The sequence below is a fragment of the Manis pentadactyla genome, chromosome 4, assembly GCF_030020395.1.
Source record: "Manis pentadactyla isolate mManPen7 chromosome 4, mManPen7.hap1, whole genome shotgun sequence".
Classification (NCBI taxonomy): Eukaryota; Metazoa; Chordata; class Mammalia; order Pholidota; family Manidae; genus Manis; species Manis pentadactyla.
Window position 1 is genome coordinate 72,689,638 of NC_080022.1, and position 19,097 is coordinate 72,708,734.

Below are 19,097 nucleotides of genomic sequence, written 5' to 3' on the forward strand. Positions count from 1 at the left end.
TGCTGTCACTTCAAGCTCTAGTAAGACCATTCCCTGACCCAGAGGTCTTCAGGGCAATCCTCGCAGACTGCCAAAATCAGTCCCCAAACCCTATCCTAACAGGCAAGGTTCTCCACATCCCAATCTACACCATCTCACTATGCTTTTATATTTTACCATATTTCATCCAAACAAATCTACTTGCTTGGCATTCACATCTGCTCTGAGCACCCCATCCTTCTTTCATAATATTGACCACATTTGCTGCAACTTGTTCAATGTCTGTCTTCCTATTTGGGTATAAATTTCAGGGAAGCAGGGACTGTCACCACAGTACCTCAGAGCCTAGCCTAGCAGAATCACTGGCACATAGCAGGTGCTTCTGAAGTGCACACCGAGCTCTCCCCCTCCATGCCTTTGCTCATGCTGCTCCCTCGGCCTAGAACGCCCACACTCCCATATTTTCCTATTGAAGGTAGTGCTGTCCTTTCAAGCCAAATGTAATCCCAGATTCCTCTCACCGGCCTGCCCTACTTGGGAACCACCACAGTGCTGTTATTTTCAGTTCTTGCCTTACCTTCTGTTGAGTCATAATTGTTTGTATACTCATGTATCTTCCTTTCCTGCCCCTCCCAGCCTGTCAGCTCTGGAAAGGCAGGAGCTGCACCCTGGAGCCTGGCAGAGTGTGGGCATTTGTTAAACATGTGCTCACTTGTCTAAAACTATTGTTGACCAGCATTCTTATTCTTCATTCAGCAAAATTCCCATTTCCAGAATCTGCAGCTTATCATGAGAGGGGATTTTTCTCATTCTTATCTTCCTCCATTCTTCTGGAAGTCTGGGAGGAAGATCAGTCACAGAACCCCTGCCAACTCTTCATTTAAAAAGTGTCTCCCTTCTCCTCTGGGAGGAAGATTCTGCACTCAGGCGGAGAGTCCCTTTGCTACTGGGGCCCAGGATAGTTGACAGGGTTGGCAGTTAGCATTTCTTAGCTTTATCACTCAATTCGATGCCAGCCTAAATAATGGAGAACTAATCGATATAAGATCAACTGAGAAGATGTGATTAAATCAATGACCTCTCAGAGGAATTTTAGTACTCCTCTGTGCTTCTGGTGAGCATTTGCACATACCAGTGGGTTATGATAAGAAGACACCAGATTGAACTAACTCTTGTGTGTTTTGTGAAACTTCTAAGCAGAGAATTTTTGACAGCTTGAAGACCCCCAGCTACTAGCAACATGGGAATACCGAACATCTGTGATACAACATTCTATATAAATTAGAAGGAACTCCTTCAACCATATCGTGGAATATTCAGGGCTGTTAAAATTGATGATGTAGATCTCTATTTATTGACATGGAGCTATGCCCACAATATATTGCTAAGTGAAGTAAGCAGGCTATAAGACAATATGATTATATAAAATTATTCCATATTTACATCTACTCATAGATGGGGGGATAGTCTCTGAAATGTTATCTGAGTGGTTATCTCTAGGTGGGGAAATTTTGAGTAATTTTTTTCTTTACTTTTGTTTTTACTGTTTGTTGTATTGTTTGAATTTTAGTTTTACAGTGAGCAGTTGCTTTTACAATCAGAAAAAGAAAGAAAAACTACTTTCAGTTTGAAAAAAAGTTCAAAATAAAAAAGCTGTAAGACAATCTTCAAATTTCTTAAAATTTGCTTGCAATAAAACAAACAAAACAGAAAAACTCTTACACGAGTGAAGAAAAAAATTGTCCAACTGCCTCCATAACTGAGCCACATAATGTGCTGAGCACAGGAGGAAAAGGGAACAAGGGAGCCTCTTGAGGAAGGAGGCACAATGAGATCACCATCTCCTGACCTGGCACTGATCACATGTAAAATTCTTCAGTGCCTGAAGAATGAAGTATCCCTTCACATATCATTTTAATCCAAAATTTTGATCGCAGTTGATTTACAGGTACAATATTTCTAATTTCAAAGTTTTTAGAGGACAACAGAGAAAGCTTCCCATCTCTGATAGCAAAGAAATGGTGACTTCATTAACCACAGCACTTTCTGTTGCGAAAAAGAGACGCGTGCTATTGGGCATTGTACAATGCACACTTTATTCCATCATGATTGGTTACTTGTAGGACAGGACAGCAAGAGACTATCAGTGCAGAACTTCTCTGGACTAAAGGGCCATGAAAGGCATTACTGATTTTGGCACACATAGTGGATAACCACACACTGGCTGGAACGAGATGGTCAGTAATGTAAAATGCACAGATCTAACACCACGTCGAAATCATGTCTGAATTCTGTAGAATGTTAAACAGTAAATAATTACAAAGGCTGACATGCAACTCTATATTAGTCACATCATTCATTTATGGACTGTTTTCCCCTCTTACAGATGAAGAGATAGCCTTAGTAATCTGTTCACCATAGCTTAAAAGAGCAATCAATAGACATTAGCAAGATCTGTCTGCTGATTTCTTAGCAATCCATCACAGTTGAGGAAATAATGCTAAATAATGTACTTTCTCTATATTGTCTCTATTAAACTGACCTTTACTGACCAAATAACTCCCACTTAACTTTTACTTATCTAAATACAATTCCTAATGGCTTTGCAACATCAAAAAGCAGTTTCTGTTAGTTTTTTATCCTTATAAATCACAATGGACAAGAGGGGAATCTAAGTAATGGGTATCTTTCTTCTTCCAAGATAACATTATGCTGATGAGAACATCACATAAATACTACTACTATGCTGTGCACATTTTAGGTTTTACATCATCATATCACATAGCGTATCCAAAGAGGACAGCCTAGAGGAGACACAGCAGTGCAGAAAAAGATTCTGTAGGGGAAGTGCACAGATCCTAAGTGATTTCTTGAGATAAAGAGAGGCAAAGAAGAAAATAAGGAGAGGAAAAATGAAAAACAGCCTCTGTACAACAAATTGTTAAAAAGAAATATCTATTCACTTGCAACTTACTAAAAAGAACAGAGAACAGTTCTTTAATTTGGAATAATAGAAGTAAAAATATTGAAAATTACATGCCAGTTAGCTTTAGTATTAAGCCTAAACTGGTTAGTGTTTCTGTGGCTGTTTTTGAGCTACTGAACTCTAACAGGGAGAATTCCTACTTCTGCCAGCGTAGGGCCAGATTTTACCCAAAAGGGCAACCAGAACTGCAGAGGCCAAGTTTTCTTTATTAACTTGGGCATATGGGTAACTTTCATTCTCTCTCTGGTAAAACATATTATTCACTCATGATGAGACAGTTCGAAATACGACAGTGACCAAGATATGGTTCACTCACAGGATGCATATAATTAGATATTTACCTGTGAAATGAATTTTAAAGCTAAGCAAAAAGGAAGAGAAGGAATCTCTTCAAAGCTCAAGAAATTCATAAAATTATCAAATAAATTAAAAATACAGTGGTTAAGGATGTCTCAGTTTTCTCAGAGGCTTACCACTTCCATTTGCTAAGGGGGAGATGACAAATGAAGGTAATTCTCTCTGGGTCACCAGATATAAGGGATATTTGATTACAAACACATAGGTAAGCAGAGTGAGACTTGAAGTAGTATTTCTTAATATCTCTGATTCTTAATCTTAAACAATATGCCAGGAGGCAATACAGGAAAGGTGGAGATGACTAGGAAGTTTGATAACATGCCTGGATCAGTCACCATTCCTTGGAAAGTACCATGTCCCTGGCTTTCTAAAAGGCTGCTTCTTTCAGGTTTAAGTGAAAGACAATGATCTCTCCCTTCACTGAGGCACTGTTCTTTGTAAGAGACCCGTGTCAGTTTAAGGTTGTGTAATTTGAAGGTTAGACAGGAAAGAAGTTTTAATTGAATTCCACAGTAAATATTCATGGATATTTCAAAGGAGAATTGTCCATTATCTGTGGTTGGTTTCAAACACTAAGCCGATGACTTTCTGAACGTGCCCCATCTGGCTTGCACTAGACCATCAATAATCATTTTTAGATGTGATGTCCTTTTGAAAAAATAACTTTGCTAGATGAAGATAACTGCAGTGGGTAGAAGGCTGGAAATAAGCTGAGTCATGAAGGGGGAAATAGAAATGAGGTAAAGGAAAAAATAAGGCTCTATTCCCCAAGGTCTGTATATGGCCAGTAATGAAGCAAAATTTCATGGAATGTGACTTACAAAGACTTTCTAAGCCTTCCTCAGATGTCGGACCCATGGGGTGTTTCCAAGCCTCTTAATCCACCACCCCCCAGCAGCCATCTGGAGCTGAATTCACCTGCCCAGGTGTGGTACCCTCCTTCTTCTGGAGTTGAGATCTTTGGGGCAAACCTTGTCAGGATGTGCCTCTGTGTAGGTAACTCTCCCCACAACAGCCGTTCTGATTTTGGTTACAGTTCCGCTGAGGGGCCTGTTTACCTTTCCGGGGAAGAGTAGGGGTAGTGGCAGAAGACGTAGCATGAGATCTAGAAGGCAAGACTCTGGATTTTACCCAAGGCCCAGGTGACTGAAAGAAGTGGGAAAGGCAAAAGAAAGTAACTGGAAATAAGTTTCCAGGGTTCAGAAGAAAAAAAAAAAAACAGGGAAAGGGGGAGGATCCATGGACCAGGGAATTTCAAAGGAATCAAAGATGATTAATGATAACCCCAGCCTATCTGACTGATCAAGAAGACATTCTTCAGCATATATTGGCAACTAAGCGATTTTCACACTGATACAAACACTAAAGTGAGGGTGTCCTTACTATTATTAAACATGTTTCAATAATTCCTTAGCTCTATATTTTCTATATTGCTGAATTCATTTAGCAAATCCACAGGTTAGGTACCACCGTGAGGGGAGGGTGGGGGTGGTGCAGAAAGAAGCAATTAAACTCAGAATGAAACTTTTATAACCCAGAGTTAGTAGCAAAGCAGCACAGCAGGTTGTCAGAGACAACAACAGAAGTGGGTACGGTTTTCGACCTGGCCCGTGCAGCTTTGCCGGCTACACGGGAGGGCCTCCCACTCAGGAGTCTGCCTTCTTGTTAATCAGTATGGAGCAGCATGTGAGCAGCCCATCCACCTTTTCCATTTCAGAATTGCTCACAGGGATCAGCATATGGTCCTTCAGCTTTTCATAAACCTGCAGTAGGAATCAAGCAAAGGTAGAGACGGATGATGTTTCTGCCTCTGTCTTACCTCCCCTTCCCCCCGCCTGCTGAAGAGAATTAATTTGGCTTGTGAGTTTAGGCTTCTCACCCATTTAACCTCAAGATATGCATGCATTCTAGACCACACTCATGCCCACGGCCATATCCACAGAACTAGTGGCATCGGTTAACCACAGCTCTGTGCTGTAACCTCAAAGGCAATGATGTGTCAAAAATGTGGTTGTTGCTAGAGACGCCTTTGCTCCGCCCTTGCCATTGCTCGATGAGGGGGGCATGAAAGTCGGTGGCTGTGTGTTTTCAGTCTATTAGTCTCTCTCCACACTTTAAAGTCCTTTCAACTGGAAGTTTCTTTCCATACCAATGCCACCGGAAACACTTGACAAAATAGAATTTATGTGAAGTATTTCAGGTCAAACTGCTTTTAAATTACAGGTGTGAATTCTATAGCATCTTTGGACACTAATAGAAAGCATGTGTCAAAACTTCAAATTAACCGTCTACAGATTTTTCTCCTATGATTAAGCAAAGCACATTTTGTTAAGACCAAATTGCCTGAAACACACTGCCAAAAAACAATCCACCATGCTTCTTTAGGAAGCACTGTGCTCTTCAAAATTTAGTACAGTGGTTATTTAAGAGTGCTGGAGCTGGACAGAGTTGGGTTCCAAACCCAGTTCTGTCATCTTACTACTTAAAGTGTGACTTCAGTCAAGTGACATGCCCTCTGAGCCTTGGCTTACTTCTCTGTAAGATTATAGTAATAAGAGTGGCCTCACAGGGCTGTTGTAAAGAGTAAGTAAAATCACGCATGTAGCATGCTTGGTAGAGTGCCTGGCCACAGGGGAAGCCCTCGGTACTCACGGTGTTAGCATGGTTATTGCTGATAGACACAGGGCTATATTCAGAGGTGGTTAATGATCATCTGGTTGTCAGAAGATCATGTGGTTATAGAGACCAGAGTGAGCCACAGCTGTGTTTCTCAAATGGGGTTCCGTAATCCAGGAACTTATTTATCACAGATAGATTCTAGGGTGGGAGTCTAGGAACCTGTATTTTTAACAGCCATGATGCATGTTAAAGTATGAGACTCACTATCCATCTGAGAGCTAGTTAAGTAATAGTGTGGGGTCAGGACTCCTCAATTTTCCTTAGGTTCACACTTTCAGCCATGGAAATAGAGAGAGAAATGATCTATGTATCCCTACCCTTTTTGATCTGCTGTGAAGGAGACAGATTATGAGGATAAGGCTAATAGCTATATAGTATTGCATACTTAAAAGGTGGCACAAAATATTTCCTAAGACTTTTAAAGCTTAAGATGTAAAAGATATAAGATCAGTGGTTACTAAAGTCTCTTGTTTAGTGCTTAGAATAAATATTTTGTTTCTCTGGGCACAGATGAAAATGCTGAGATGCCTAAAACAGATAAGGACATTTGAAGGACCTATGAATAAACGTTGTTAAATTTACTTTTGTGGGATTAAACCGAAATTACTAAAGTATACAGATAAGACTGGCAGAGTGCCCTGAAAGGCAAGATTTCCTTAGACCAGGAAAGAATTCCATATCTAAGGATAATTCCCTTGTTGAAACACAAATACAGAGTCTCTTAGAGCGACCAGTTGGCTGATGTGAGCGAACTGTAGTTCTTTCTGGTCTATCTTTTCAATCCTTTGCTACCTAAGAGGTCTAGTTCCAAAGCTCTTCTTTTTTGCAGCTCTGATATTGAGCACTCACCTCTTTGGGTCATTCATGCTTCTCTACCTTACAAAATAAGTAACCCTCTAATGAAGGGCAGCCCAGATTTGTCAGAAAACAACACAGTTGGCCATCTAATTGTAGGTCTCTTTGCTTAATGAGGATCTGAGTGTAGGGATGTTCATTTAATCAGAGTGGAGCACAAACTTGGGAGATTTAAGTGTTCATTTGAAAATCTTTGAATACCAGGCTTGATCATCTCAATTACTGTATAACATTGGTCACCAGGGACATGAATGAGAAGAGTGAATTAAATACAATTTCCTTGTGCCCTACCTAAGTGATATTACCCTTTCTGATTTCTTAATGATTTGATGTGTATAGAGGAAAAGGAAGCCACTGCTATTTGTCACTCCATCATGAAAGAATTCCCAGGCAGGAAGACTGTCAGCAAGGCCTGTCCAGCTGCAGTGGCCAGGAAGGATGGCTTTTTACCTTTGCACTTTCTGGATACTCTTCTGGTGTTCGGTGCAGCAAGATGTGGCCTTTGCTAGGGATATTTAGATATATACAGTTTGCGGCCGTATCATCAGGCACTGTGAGCTTGTCATAGCGGTGGTCACTCATCTGTTGCATGATCTATAAAGAGAACCAAAGCAGGCTTAAGTGGGGCATCTCCCCACACTTTTAAACAGAAGGAAAGCAGTGTGGTAGGATTTAAACTTGCAAGCGATGCCTAAGAATGTCTCTGTGTTGAATTTCCCGTCTACTACCTCTAGTCACTTAGAATCAGAAGAGGAAATCTAATGAAGCTATGATTCTTTGAAAGAATTGCAGGTTCTTCTTGTTGTAGTTTTTTTTAAGTGTGTGCTTGTCTCTAATTTCATAAAGGTTTTAAAACTGTCTACAATTTTTCTAGTTTTTTTTCCCTAAGACCTAACATAAGATACAAAATAGCCATATATACAAAAGGCCCAGTTGAGGTTTTGATGATAGCCTTGGCTGAGGAAGCAGGGCTGCTCTGGTCTGTAGGATAAAAGGACCATAGTAGTAACCAGATGGGCAATAATATGATTTATCAATAACCATTGGCACGTGCACACACACACACACACACACACACATACACATATGCACAATTTCCTCTTCTAGATACATTTCAATTGAATTCCCCTGTCTGTTCACAGGTGATGTCCTTAATAGTGTACATAAAAAGCATTTGAGGAGAATATTAAATTTCATATTCCTAGGTCTCAGCCCCAGGGCTTCTGGTCTGGCAGATTTGAAGTGAGGCATAGAAATATTTGCATTCTGAAGTTCCCCAGGTAATTCTGAGGCAGATGGTCCCTGGACCACTCTTGAGGAAAAAATCTTTTGAGCTGGTCTATTTATCAAATAACAGGTTTATTAGTACCTTAGTATAAAATAACACAAAAAAATGAATAGCTCACAAAACAAAATATTGAAAACAAATACTCACCTCCTTAACACCATCAAATCAAAAACCCCTAAAACAACACCTCCCCCTACCAACAAAAATATCCAAACACTAAAAAACAAACAAACAATTATTTTGGGCTTAGATCTATAGACTCTTTCCATTCTTTATTACTACCCATAAGTCTTAAGGAATTTGCTGAAATGTCATGCCAAGGTATATATAGCAATCTGGTTTTCATTCACCTTTCCAGCCAAGTCTCCCTCTACCCTTCAATATTTGTGTGGAAATGTGCTTCATATTACTAGTCCCATGAATTAGGTAGATTTCCCCCTCAGTCACGGTAGCACTGGACAGAAAGATTTATGGTATGAGAGAGTGGAAGAGATGGGATACTCCCTTTAGAAAATTCATTCCAAAGATAATATGTAGAGTGGTACACAGTAAAGCCCCTCCTGACTTACCACTTAGGTGGACCACTCCCTTCTCCTAGTGTGGAGTATATCAAGGGCTGAGAGAGGCCAGAGTAACCTGCTAATGGAACATCCTTCACACAGAAGGAAACGTCAGGAATGGGGATGAGCTTAAGTACTATCTCAAAGGCTAAGAAACACAAAAATGAGTAGGACATAGATCTGGGACTTTCTGAAACAGTTGTAGCCTAATGGAGGAGACTGAGAGATGAATGTATGATTATATTTTGATAAGAATAAGCTGGGCGCCATGCTGTTTTTCATTTATTATCTCAGAATTGCCATTTTATAGATGAATAAACTGAGAAAAGTCAAATAATTTGCATAAGGTCATAGAGATAGATTCAAACCCGGATCAGTGCAACCCAAAATGGTCTTTATTAATCACCTCACTTTGCTCTCTGTATTGACCTCAGAGCTGATGAAGTAGGTCTCTTTTGCAAACTATAACATCTACTTTTCCACTCTCATTTGGTACTTACTATTTATTCCCTTGTACCCCACTTAGTCTTTTTTTATATGTAGTCCTATTATCACACGGTAAAATTGGTATAGTTACAGGACTGGATATTTCTCTTGCATTTTTTGAGTTTAAATTTTTGCATGAAGGGATAGGCCCATAGAGTGGTTTGCCCATAGGGTGGGTTCTTCATTAGTGCCCTGATTGAGGAACCTTAGATCTATTTGAACAGGTGGATAATTAAGATAAAGACACCACTAAAGAGAACTATTCTAAGCAAATTAACATGTTCAATTTAGCCTTCTTTATATAATGGATATACCCAGAGAAAAAGAGGCTTACATAAGAGGAAAAAAACCAAGTAGCTCTCTTCTATTCTGAATTATTATTTAATTACATATTATGCAGACTTTCTTTCTGGCTGCTTTCAAAACAGTAGCTCCCATTTATTATGGTGTGGGAGAGGGCATATCAAGACCATGAACTCTGGAGTAACTCTTGGGTTGAGTCTCAGTTCTAGCCTTTATTAGCTATGTAAATAAAAGCTTTTTTTTTTTCCTAACTCCTTGTTTTTCTCACCTATAAAATTGGGATATGAATAGTCTTCCATATGCTTTCTGTTGAAGTTGCATGAAGATAATGTATGTAATAAGGCATAATAAGTCTTGAATAAGCTACTAACATTTTATGACAGCATGACCAGAAAAACAAGGTTCCAGTTGCCAGTCTGCAGGCCCACCGACTATTCTGGCAAGCTCTAGCCTTTAATCTCACTCTTAAAATAGCCTGTTTTGGAGGTCAGTCCTTATTCTAAAAATCACATAAGCCTATACCCCTCATATTTCTGATGGTTATTTAACATAGAATTGGAGAGTCTTGCAGGTTTAGCATCCCTTCTGCCTGGATCCCCTAGAAAGAGTTGCTACAGTGTTCCCAAATATTTCAAAATTAGGACCAGTCTGAATATGAGAGTTTTTAAGAAATTTCTCTCTTTGAAGGGACTGCTAGCTCCTGGAATGCAGGTCTAGTTCATAATGGAGTAAACACAGCATGGACTTTGGAGTCAGAAAGATTTGGGTCTGAAGCCTTGCTGTGCCATACACTAACTGTGTGACCTTGAGCAAGTCAATGAAGCTCTCTGAGCCTCATTTCTTCAGCTGTAAAATGGGATGACAATGTCATACCTATTTCCCATAGGGTGACTCTAAAGATTATTTTAAAAAAACAAAATAAAATGGATAATGTATGTGAAGTGTTTAAAACAAGTTCCTAGCACATATTAAAAGTGTAATAAATGTGAGCACCCTTCCCTCTGTTTCTTTCAAGTCATTTGTCACATAGCAGGGTGATCAAAATATGTTTGCAACTAACTGAATCATTTCTTCATTCCTTTCAAAGGATATGCAAACCTCAGGAGTGCACTGGAATGGAATATTCCTTCAGAAAAACAAGGTATGGTCTATGTCCAGAAACAGAATACAATTCATTAGTTAAAGTGAGCCAGGCTAAAATCAATGAGGCCAAGGTTTGTCTTTTTCCCTATATGCTGTACAGTAGGTCACTGTACTCTGTGGTCCTAACCCAAATGACTTTGGATGCAAGACAATAAGGAATGGTGGAACTGCAGCTAACTAGGCAGTGTGCAGCACCCAAAAGCACTAAAACAAAGAAAGGAAAGAAAAAAAACTGTTGTGTGTAACAAACAGAACACATGTATCTCATCAGTTTGTGACCCCTGTTTTAGCAAAATAGTCCAGGAACCCAATGAGCAGATTGATTTCTCCATGATGAAAGAGGAGCTGTCTCTATATGCAAAGTGGCAGTTAGGGTTTGTGAAGCTCTTCAGTAGTCTCCCATGGGTCGGTCTGGCCAGATGCTTCTTCCCAGGTGCTGGGAGGAGGAGGACCTCAGTAGGCCTGAAGGTCTGCTGACTGTGTGTTGTTGACAGTAGGCCAAGATAGTCGGTTGGCTTACGTTTGCAGTAAGAACTGGACTCTCATCCTTCACATGGATTAGATGTAGTTTACCTGAGAAGTTCAAGATTCCTTCCAGACTCACTGGGGAAACAGTTCCCTGGGCCAGAGGTTTACTAAGTAGGACTCCAGTGACTCAAGGACCTCACAGAGATCCTTAAAACATGGTATGTACAGCCATTGTTCCCTGGTCAAGCCTAAACACAAACAAAACAAACTCCAGAAAAATCTAATATTTCCACTGACCTAATTTCCTAAGCAATTGGGAGAATTGTGGGTGACTTATTTTGGTCCATCACATTCAGGCTGGTTGCTCCCACCAATCATAAACTCTAGATAAACTGCCAGGTGCTTTTCTGGTTTAATTCATGGTCTATAGATGATTCATTACACTCTTTATCCATAAAGATATCACCTAGAGCTTTTAGTACAAGATGAATTCAAAGAGAAAGCAGCATGTAAAGACCACACCTGGTACGCTTGATTACAAGCAAATTCCCCACCTCTCAGTCTGACTCACGCGTGTCTGTCCGGTGGTGACTACTAAGCAGAAACATGGAATGTTGTACATTCCAGAGGAAATGTTATCAAGGATTATTATCAGTGCTAACTTCTTGTTTATCAGTGAGGGAACAAACTAAAATCTCCAAGGTTGTACCTACCTCAGAATGTGCCCAGTTTCTCTGGAGGAACGGAGACGCTCGTTTCCTTTCCCAGACTGCTTTATTTACCGGGCTCCACGCTCCCTCCCACCGCCACCCTCACCTCCTAGAGGAAATGTCCTCCTCACTGGGTTCCTAGGAGTTTGCTTTGTCCTTCGGTTAATGACATCTATTTGAATTTTAATCACTGCTTTTCCTCACTCTTTAGTGTTTCTCTTTTCCGGCCTTACATTGTAATTTATAGCTTGTGGTAGGATCCCGCATTCCTCAAATTTCTGAACTAAGAGCTAGTACCCGACCTAGCATTGTTTGAGGATGGTTTCATTTTTTTCATTACTGTGAGGAAAGGAATTCAAATATCCTGAGTGAGGAAATAATTTAATGCTGGGAATATATAAAGTAATTCACTGATAAATTCTACTCTTTAAATTAATGTCTTCGCAAAACCACCAAAGCCACCTTAGAAGTTTTCAATTAGTATATCAGGGCCCGTGGTTATCATCTGAAGACAGGTTAAAAAATGTGCCCAAAGAAATAACTTTTAATAATAGAACAGGCCCTGTTTGGAGCAGTGAATGTTCTGATTAACTGGAAAGAAAAAAAAAACTAAACACTCTGTCAGGGGTAGTCTTTCTAAATGAAAAGGATTTAGGAAATGTTAACTGTAGATAATAAACAAGAAATATATTGTTTTTCTTCTTTTCATGAGAAAGCTGAAGCTGCCTATTCAAAACATGAAGAATTTCTGTCTTTTGGAACAGAGAAGAGGTTTCTCTCTTCCTGTCAGAGAGACTGTTATTGTTTTTCTTATACATTGTGATTGTCTGAATAAGACAGCTTACCATTTATTTAAAGCTGGGTTCAGGAGATACATGTACATATACAATGCTGGGTGTTTGCCATTCAGAAGGGAACACAGAAAAAGCCTCAGAACACTGTGTCCCTCTCTAACGTTAGTCTTTCCCTGTCGTGTTGGAAGGGGCGATGTGAAGATGGGCTCCCACGGCCTGCCTGGCAGAGCATCACCTCAAAGAGCCCAGGCTCCTGGGGCTGAGGGAGGATGAGGACGGAGCCATGGCGAGGAGAAGGATCAGTGTTTGTTTCCTCTATGAGGATGCACAGAAGCTTTTGTTAAAAGATGAGCATCATTTCAAATATCCTGAGAATGTAGCTGTTGGGCTGCTGAGTAGTATGTTCTGACATATTTTCCCAAAGAAGGGTGGAGGAGGTATGTTGCTCCAGGGCTTTGTGTGAAGTGTTCTTTTAAGCCCAGGGACTGTCCTGCCTGCTTCTCACCGAGCCCCAAGCCAGAATGGAAAGCAGAGAGCACCTACGCCCTCCACAGCCACTGCAGATTCCTGGGAGGCCCCAGACTCTGGATGATGCACGGAAGTTCTACAGGGCTTGGTGGGACGGTCTGAGAAGTCAAGTTGCTGCTCTCCATGTCTTTTCTGACTTTTGCCATTTCCCAGAGGAATTAGTCGCTTTGTGTAAAATGGAGGATTGGATACAGATAGTGTTCGAGTCACTTCAACAGTCCTTTATGTTGGCCCCCTTTGGGCCTGCATGGTGGTGGTGGGAAAGGTAATTCAGTCACAGGCATAGCCTTCAGGAGATGATCATCTCCAGTTTGAGGCAGGACAAGCATGTGAAGGATATGCCAACAGTAAAAGGAAAGGCAACCTCACTTCTACTACAGGCACATCCTTAATGATGGAGGCACGCAGCCGTGAGAGGAAATGGCTCTGAGAATCATCGTGGCCACGTGGGTGAGGTCTGTTACACAGCTGTTGGTTTGGAGGAACTGGCCTTGCTCCCCAGAGTGAAGCTGTCACAAAACAGAGTGGGAAACGTCTGGCTTTCAGCCCAAGAGAATTTGCATGGCTAGTTGCATTAACAACCAGGCATTTCCGGCAGTTCCCAACGTTTCTGGGAATTTTCTCATCCAAAGGGCTGGAAGGCAGCTCCATTCTTCCACTTGTTACTCATGGTTTCTTTGAATTATATCAATTATCAAAAACAAATCCTGGGCTATGTTGTTTCACAGAACAATTTAGGACTTACTGGTCAAATACTGAAGGAAAGGTGTATAGAAGATACTTACAGATGCTGAGGGAATATTCAAAGCACATTTTTGGCTTGCTCATAATTGATTTTCTCATGAAATATACATAGACACTCATTTCAACATTTAGAAACTAAGCCAATATTAAAAGCAAATGATTATAGAGTCTATTGAGATATATAATATGTAATACTTAAGCACATTTATTGCTATTGAATATCTAAAATCATTCATTCATTTATTTATTTATCTATCCATCAGAAATTTATTGAGAAACTGACAATATGCTAGGCATCAAGCCCAGAGAGTGCTTTTAAGGCTGCTTCAATATAGCTATGGGAAACATTCTCGAATTGGTATCATTTTTTTCATTTTTTATAGTCTTTCTGTGGATCAGCTCAAAATGAACAGAACCTGAAAGAGGTTGCCTCTTAAACCTCCTCTCTGAATCGATTGCTATACAGATCCTAAGAATGAGGTTGTATGGTTTCTTTAGTTAAATCTGGGCAAACTCTAAATACCAAATGTTCCCATCCTAGTTGGCTGCCATTTCCTCCACAAATTCTCTCTCATATTTGGATCTGCTGCTTTTTCTCAGATCATAAGGCCCACATAAATATGTGGAAGAAAGACTTCTGTTTTTCAAACTACAACTGCAAATCACATGAACCATTTCTGGAAGGGACCCTCAAGACAATGGTTTCTGTGGAAGGCTGGGAAAACTTTCCATATTCTTAAAGGTGACTCTGAGCTCTGTAGAGGTCTGGGAGCAGGGCACGGGTAGGACAAACAAGGGAGACTCTGGGTGAGTTGCAGCCATGACTGTGCTCCTGGCTTTCTCCAAAGACTTGACAACACTGTTTTGTGGCTCACACCTCTCCTCACGCCCCCTTCTCTCCTCTTTCCCTATCTCCACATTCCTATTATTTCTAACAAAGGACATTTTTGCTTTCTTTTTTGTTGCATTGTCTCCAGCTTATCCTATGCCTTCAAGGGTCTCACCTTTTACCCCAAAGGACTTGATGTATTTTCCTAAACAAAGACAATTCTCTTGCTAAGGGGAATTCAGGCTTTAGCTCTTCCAAGCATCTGGTGGATACTGTGGTTGCTTCCCTCACATCTATTCCCTGCCTTCTTACTAACTACCCCAATTTTCCATTGTATATCCACACCTCCCTGTGCAGCTCACATAATCTGGGGGAGGCTAATTTCATCCTTGATTTGAGGACTGAGGCTCTAGGCCAGAGGTTCCTTTCTAGGTTTACAGTATTTGTAATGTAGTAATATTTTCATGGTGCCTCTCACACACACAAAAAACAAAACAACCCCCCCAAAACTAACACTTTAGCTTATTAAGTAGTCTGGTCTAAATAACCTAACAGTAGCATTAGGTAGGAAGACAAGATATGAGAGGGTGGAGGAAGAATAAAGCCAGTAAAGCTGACTAAAAGGGACTCAAAGAGTTAACCTGATAAACCACAGAGCCAGAAAGGACTCACAGAGTTAATTAGCTAATTAGTTAAAGTTTCAAAGGCCAAAAGTGACTTGCAATGTCTGGATATTTCCCAGAGAAAGTCAATCAAGGACTTCTCTGCCCTACCCCATGAAGTAGAGCAGGGAAATAAGACAAGGGCCATGCCATTGTAAAATCTGCTTAGCCTGCAAAAAGGCCCACCTTATTATCTAACTTAATCTGTATACCCTTCTTTCTCTTCTTGCAGCCCCTTAATTAACTTTGTAACCAGGGCAGGAGACAGACCTCCAAAGTGTAAATAAACCTATGTGGGTAAAGAATGCTGGGATCCAGACCAACACAATCACCTAAATAACCCTGTTCTTAAGACAAAACTTCAAAGGAATTATGAATCACCTGTATACATCATGCCTTCCCTATACTGAGCCTTATCCAAAAAGGCCCTATAAGACTCCAGACCCTAAACCCCTAAGTGCTCCTCCTCTCTGAGGTTGCCTGCACTCCCCTTTCTTGGAGTGTGTATCTTTAAAAGCGTTTTTTACTGCCCAACTTACTACATGTCTCTGTGCTCTTCCAGTGGTGTCTTTGTCACTTTGCTATTTCACTGTATTTTCCAGACTTTTAGCATGTCTTCACTCTCTGTCCTACTTCAAATTAGTAGGGAGGGGCTACTGAGAGCTCTGATTTGAATTCACAAGTTCCTGTTGCCTTTGTGACCCAGACAAGACTACAGCTATATGATCATGCTCCTTAGTAGCCTGCCCGAAAAATCTCCTTTCTTTGCCTTTGGGAAATTCTCAGAACATAATCTCACTCGATCCAGTGCTGTGCGACTCCCCTAAATCCTGGGGTCGTAGGGGGTTAGTTCCCATGCCATGCAGATCCAAGGAAACACTGGATTCCAGGTGGCATCGGCTTTAGGAGTTAGCGAGGATTTGCCCTATGCCGAGCAGGAGTTCAATGCGCTTCCCTTTCCTCCCTGTTTTTCCTTCCCCTCTGCTTTATTCAAGTACACCTGTGTTTGTCTGCTTTGACTCTGGCCTGCTCCTGCCTTGGAGTATATTCAAACACAACTTTCACTCTGCTTCACTACTGTGTCTCTGCCTTTCAATTCTTTGTTGCAATGGGAACAAAAACTAAGGAGAACAAATTCAACCCCCAACAGCAGAACTGTGTGTGATATCTCACAGATATATCTGTATTCTTTTTGAAAATTAAAAATATGCCATGGTGCCCCTGTGAGTGTGCTGTGGTGCTTCAGCATGCCTTCATACAACCAGGAACTCTAACTCCAGTGTCATTCACCCCCTGGTTATAGTTATTGGTTCAGGAATGGGCAGATGACCAATTCAGACTAATAAGAATCGACAAGATCTGCGAGAAGCTTCGTTACTTTTCTTAGAGATTTAATGTCCCTCTCCCTGAATATGTATGAGGAAGCATGTAGCCAGAAACTGCTCATAGTCACTCTGCTCCCCTACATGGAAGCCAGCTTTATGATGAAGCTGTGTAAGGTGGAGAAGAGACACAAGAATCTGCTTCTTTGATGGCATCACTGTTTGGAGTGAACACACTCCAATGCAGGAGCAGGCCAGATCAGTGAGCAGACTGATCAAACCTACTCTCAAGCCTATGTTACCTCAGAACTAGATGGACCGACACATTTTCATTGTTGTAGCCAGCTTGAACTGGGCTTTCTGTTGGTGGCTAGTTAAGACAACTAGCCCTTATCAATTAGGACTAAATTTGGCCAAAACAGAAATTATCTGCCCCACAGGCAACTTCAAAAAGGTCATTTCCTCTCATGTGAAAGGAGTTTTGAGGTCATAGTGTAGTGTAGTGATCTGACAGTTAATCAAGGGCCTGGGCTCCTTCTAGCTTTTAGCTCTGCCATGCCTAGGATATATAGCCCTTGTTGTTATGGTATAAAATAACTCTTGGTGCTCCAACAATCACATCCTTTTTTTCAAGCAGCAAGACTTAGGAAAGGGAGAAGGGCACAACTCTTACTTTTAAAATCCAGGCTTCCTAGATTTCATACCCAGCACTTCCACTTTCATCTCACTGGACCACACTTAGTCTCATTGTTAAACCTAGTACAAAGGAAGGTGGGAAATGCAGACTTTATTCCAAGTGGCAATGTGCTCATTTGAAACTCAAGATTCAATTAATAAGAAGCAAGGGTAGAAATGGAAGTTGAACGCAACTAGTTGACTGTCAACAACTGTCAGCTGACTGATTCAGAGAGTAATATATACTTTTTATCCCCAGGATATGTATTGACCTCTGCCCTTGTAGGCAGCTGATATACTGTTTAAATTCAAATGAGTCAATGTTTCTCAGCCATCCCAGAAGAATAGTTGATTAAAAGCATGCAGGGAGGCACAATCACACTACACTACTGGCCTTTGTGTAGAATTTTCAGCTGAGCTTGGCAGGTGATAGGTGCTCAGTCCATTATTTGTTGAATGTTGAATCAATGATCATTTAACGGTGCATTTCAGCATTTCAGTAACACTTAAAATCCTCCTAAAATCTTTTGATGCGATTTCCTGTTAGATACACTCAGAGCTCAACCTTCAGAGCAAACAGCTGCCAATCGGCCCTTGTGCCATATCCTGCTGTGCGACCAACGCTGGTCACTGAATCCCCTGACTTTAATCAGCTGTGGTTGCTTGCCAGAGGCCCTTCTCAAATTTTCCCTAATAAGCTCAGGGATAGAACCAGAAACACTTCTTAACTAAACAGAGATCTGGGCTTCCCTTCTCCTTCCACTATTCTCATGCTTGTTTTCAAGCCACAGAGCTGAGAAGGAACACAGACTTATCTCTTCAAGTATGAGGTCCGCTGTGACTAATGAGAACTAGAGCAATAAACCCTCACTGCGGATACACTGTGTTTAGTAGGCAAATGTTATCAACAGAAAAAAATGCACTAGATGGAATACATGATATTTTTTTCGTAAGAATTTCTCCCTAAAAAGACACAGCATTTTAGAGAAAAGTTAGCTCTTCATAAATATTTGTATTTCAATAATTTAGTGGAGTTCTCCATGGTTTTCTTTCATGAGAGCTATTTCTATGAAGTCCCAATTATTTTACTTAATATATTATTCTGGATAATTTTAGGTGGTATTTTTTGTTCAAGGACATAGCAATTTACTTTTGGAATGAATTTTCTCCCCTGCCCTCAAATGCTAATGCAGGAACTAATGTCTGGTGAATTCCAGACAGAGCCAGTGTTTCTCACAGTGGAGTCTGCATATTACCTGCATCCGAATCACGCAGTGGGTCCTGGGCTCCATCCCAGCCTTGCTGAATCATAATTTCTTGTGGTGAATCCAAGAATGTGATACGCATTTCAAATGTGCACTTCAAAGGTGCACTCTCTGTGATTCTTGGGCACACCAAAGTTTGGAAAACACTTAGAACTTTCAATTAAATTAACATAATCTTCACACCTAAAAGGTGTTATTACTACTGTTGATATTACAAGGACAAGTATGTCTATTACAAGTTGATATTACAAGGAAAAATAACCTATATTGAGCTCTTATCACTTGTTAGGATGTGGATGGAAAAACAAATGTATGACTAGGAAATGCGTACAAAATATAATAGATTCAACATCTTTCATTTAGCTTTGTCTTGCCAGTGGGTTTCAGTCCCAGGCAAGTTTGCTATGGATTCAGTGTGACCAAAGAAATGATAGTAGAACGTTCTTGGGGTGAAAGGGTTTATC

The 19,097-nt window shown here is 40.6% G+C and overlaps 1 protein-coding gene across 5 annotated transcripts in view; it reads right to left on the bottom strand.

Annotated features, from left to right (window-relative positions):
* Nucleotides 1-2,056: 2,056 nt before the first annotated feature.
* DDAH1 (dimethylarginine dimethylaminohydrolase 1) overlaps nt 2,057-19,097 on the bottom strand; it is a 213,366-nt gene continuing 196,325 nt past the window's right edge. For all 5 annotated transcript variants that reach the window (XM_057500385.1, XM_057500387.1, XM_036890261.2 and 2 more), the window contains 2 exons: nt 7,307-7,450; nt 2,057-5,085 (listed from right to left, as the gene is read on the bottom strand). In XM_057500385.1, coding sequence (XP_057356368.1) covers nt 4,969-5,085; nt 7,307-7,450 — 261 coding nt within the window. In that variant the 3' untranslated portion in view covers nt 2,057-4,968. The remainder of the gene's footprint in view (nt 5,086-7,306; nt 7,451-19,097) is intronic.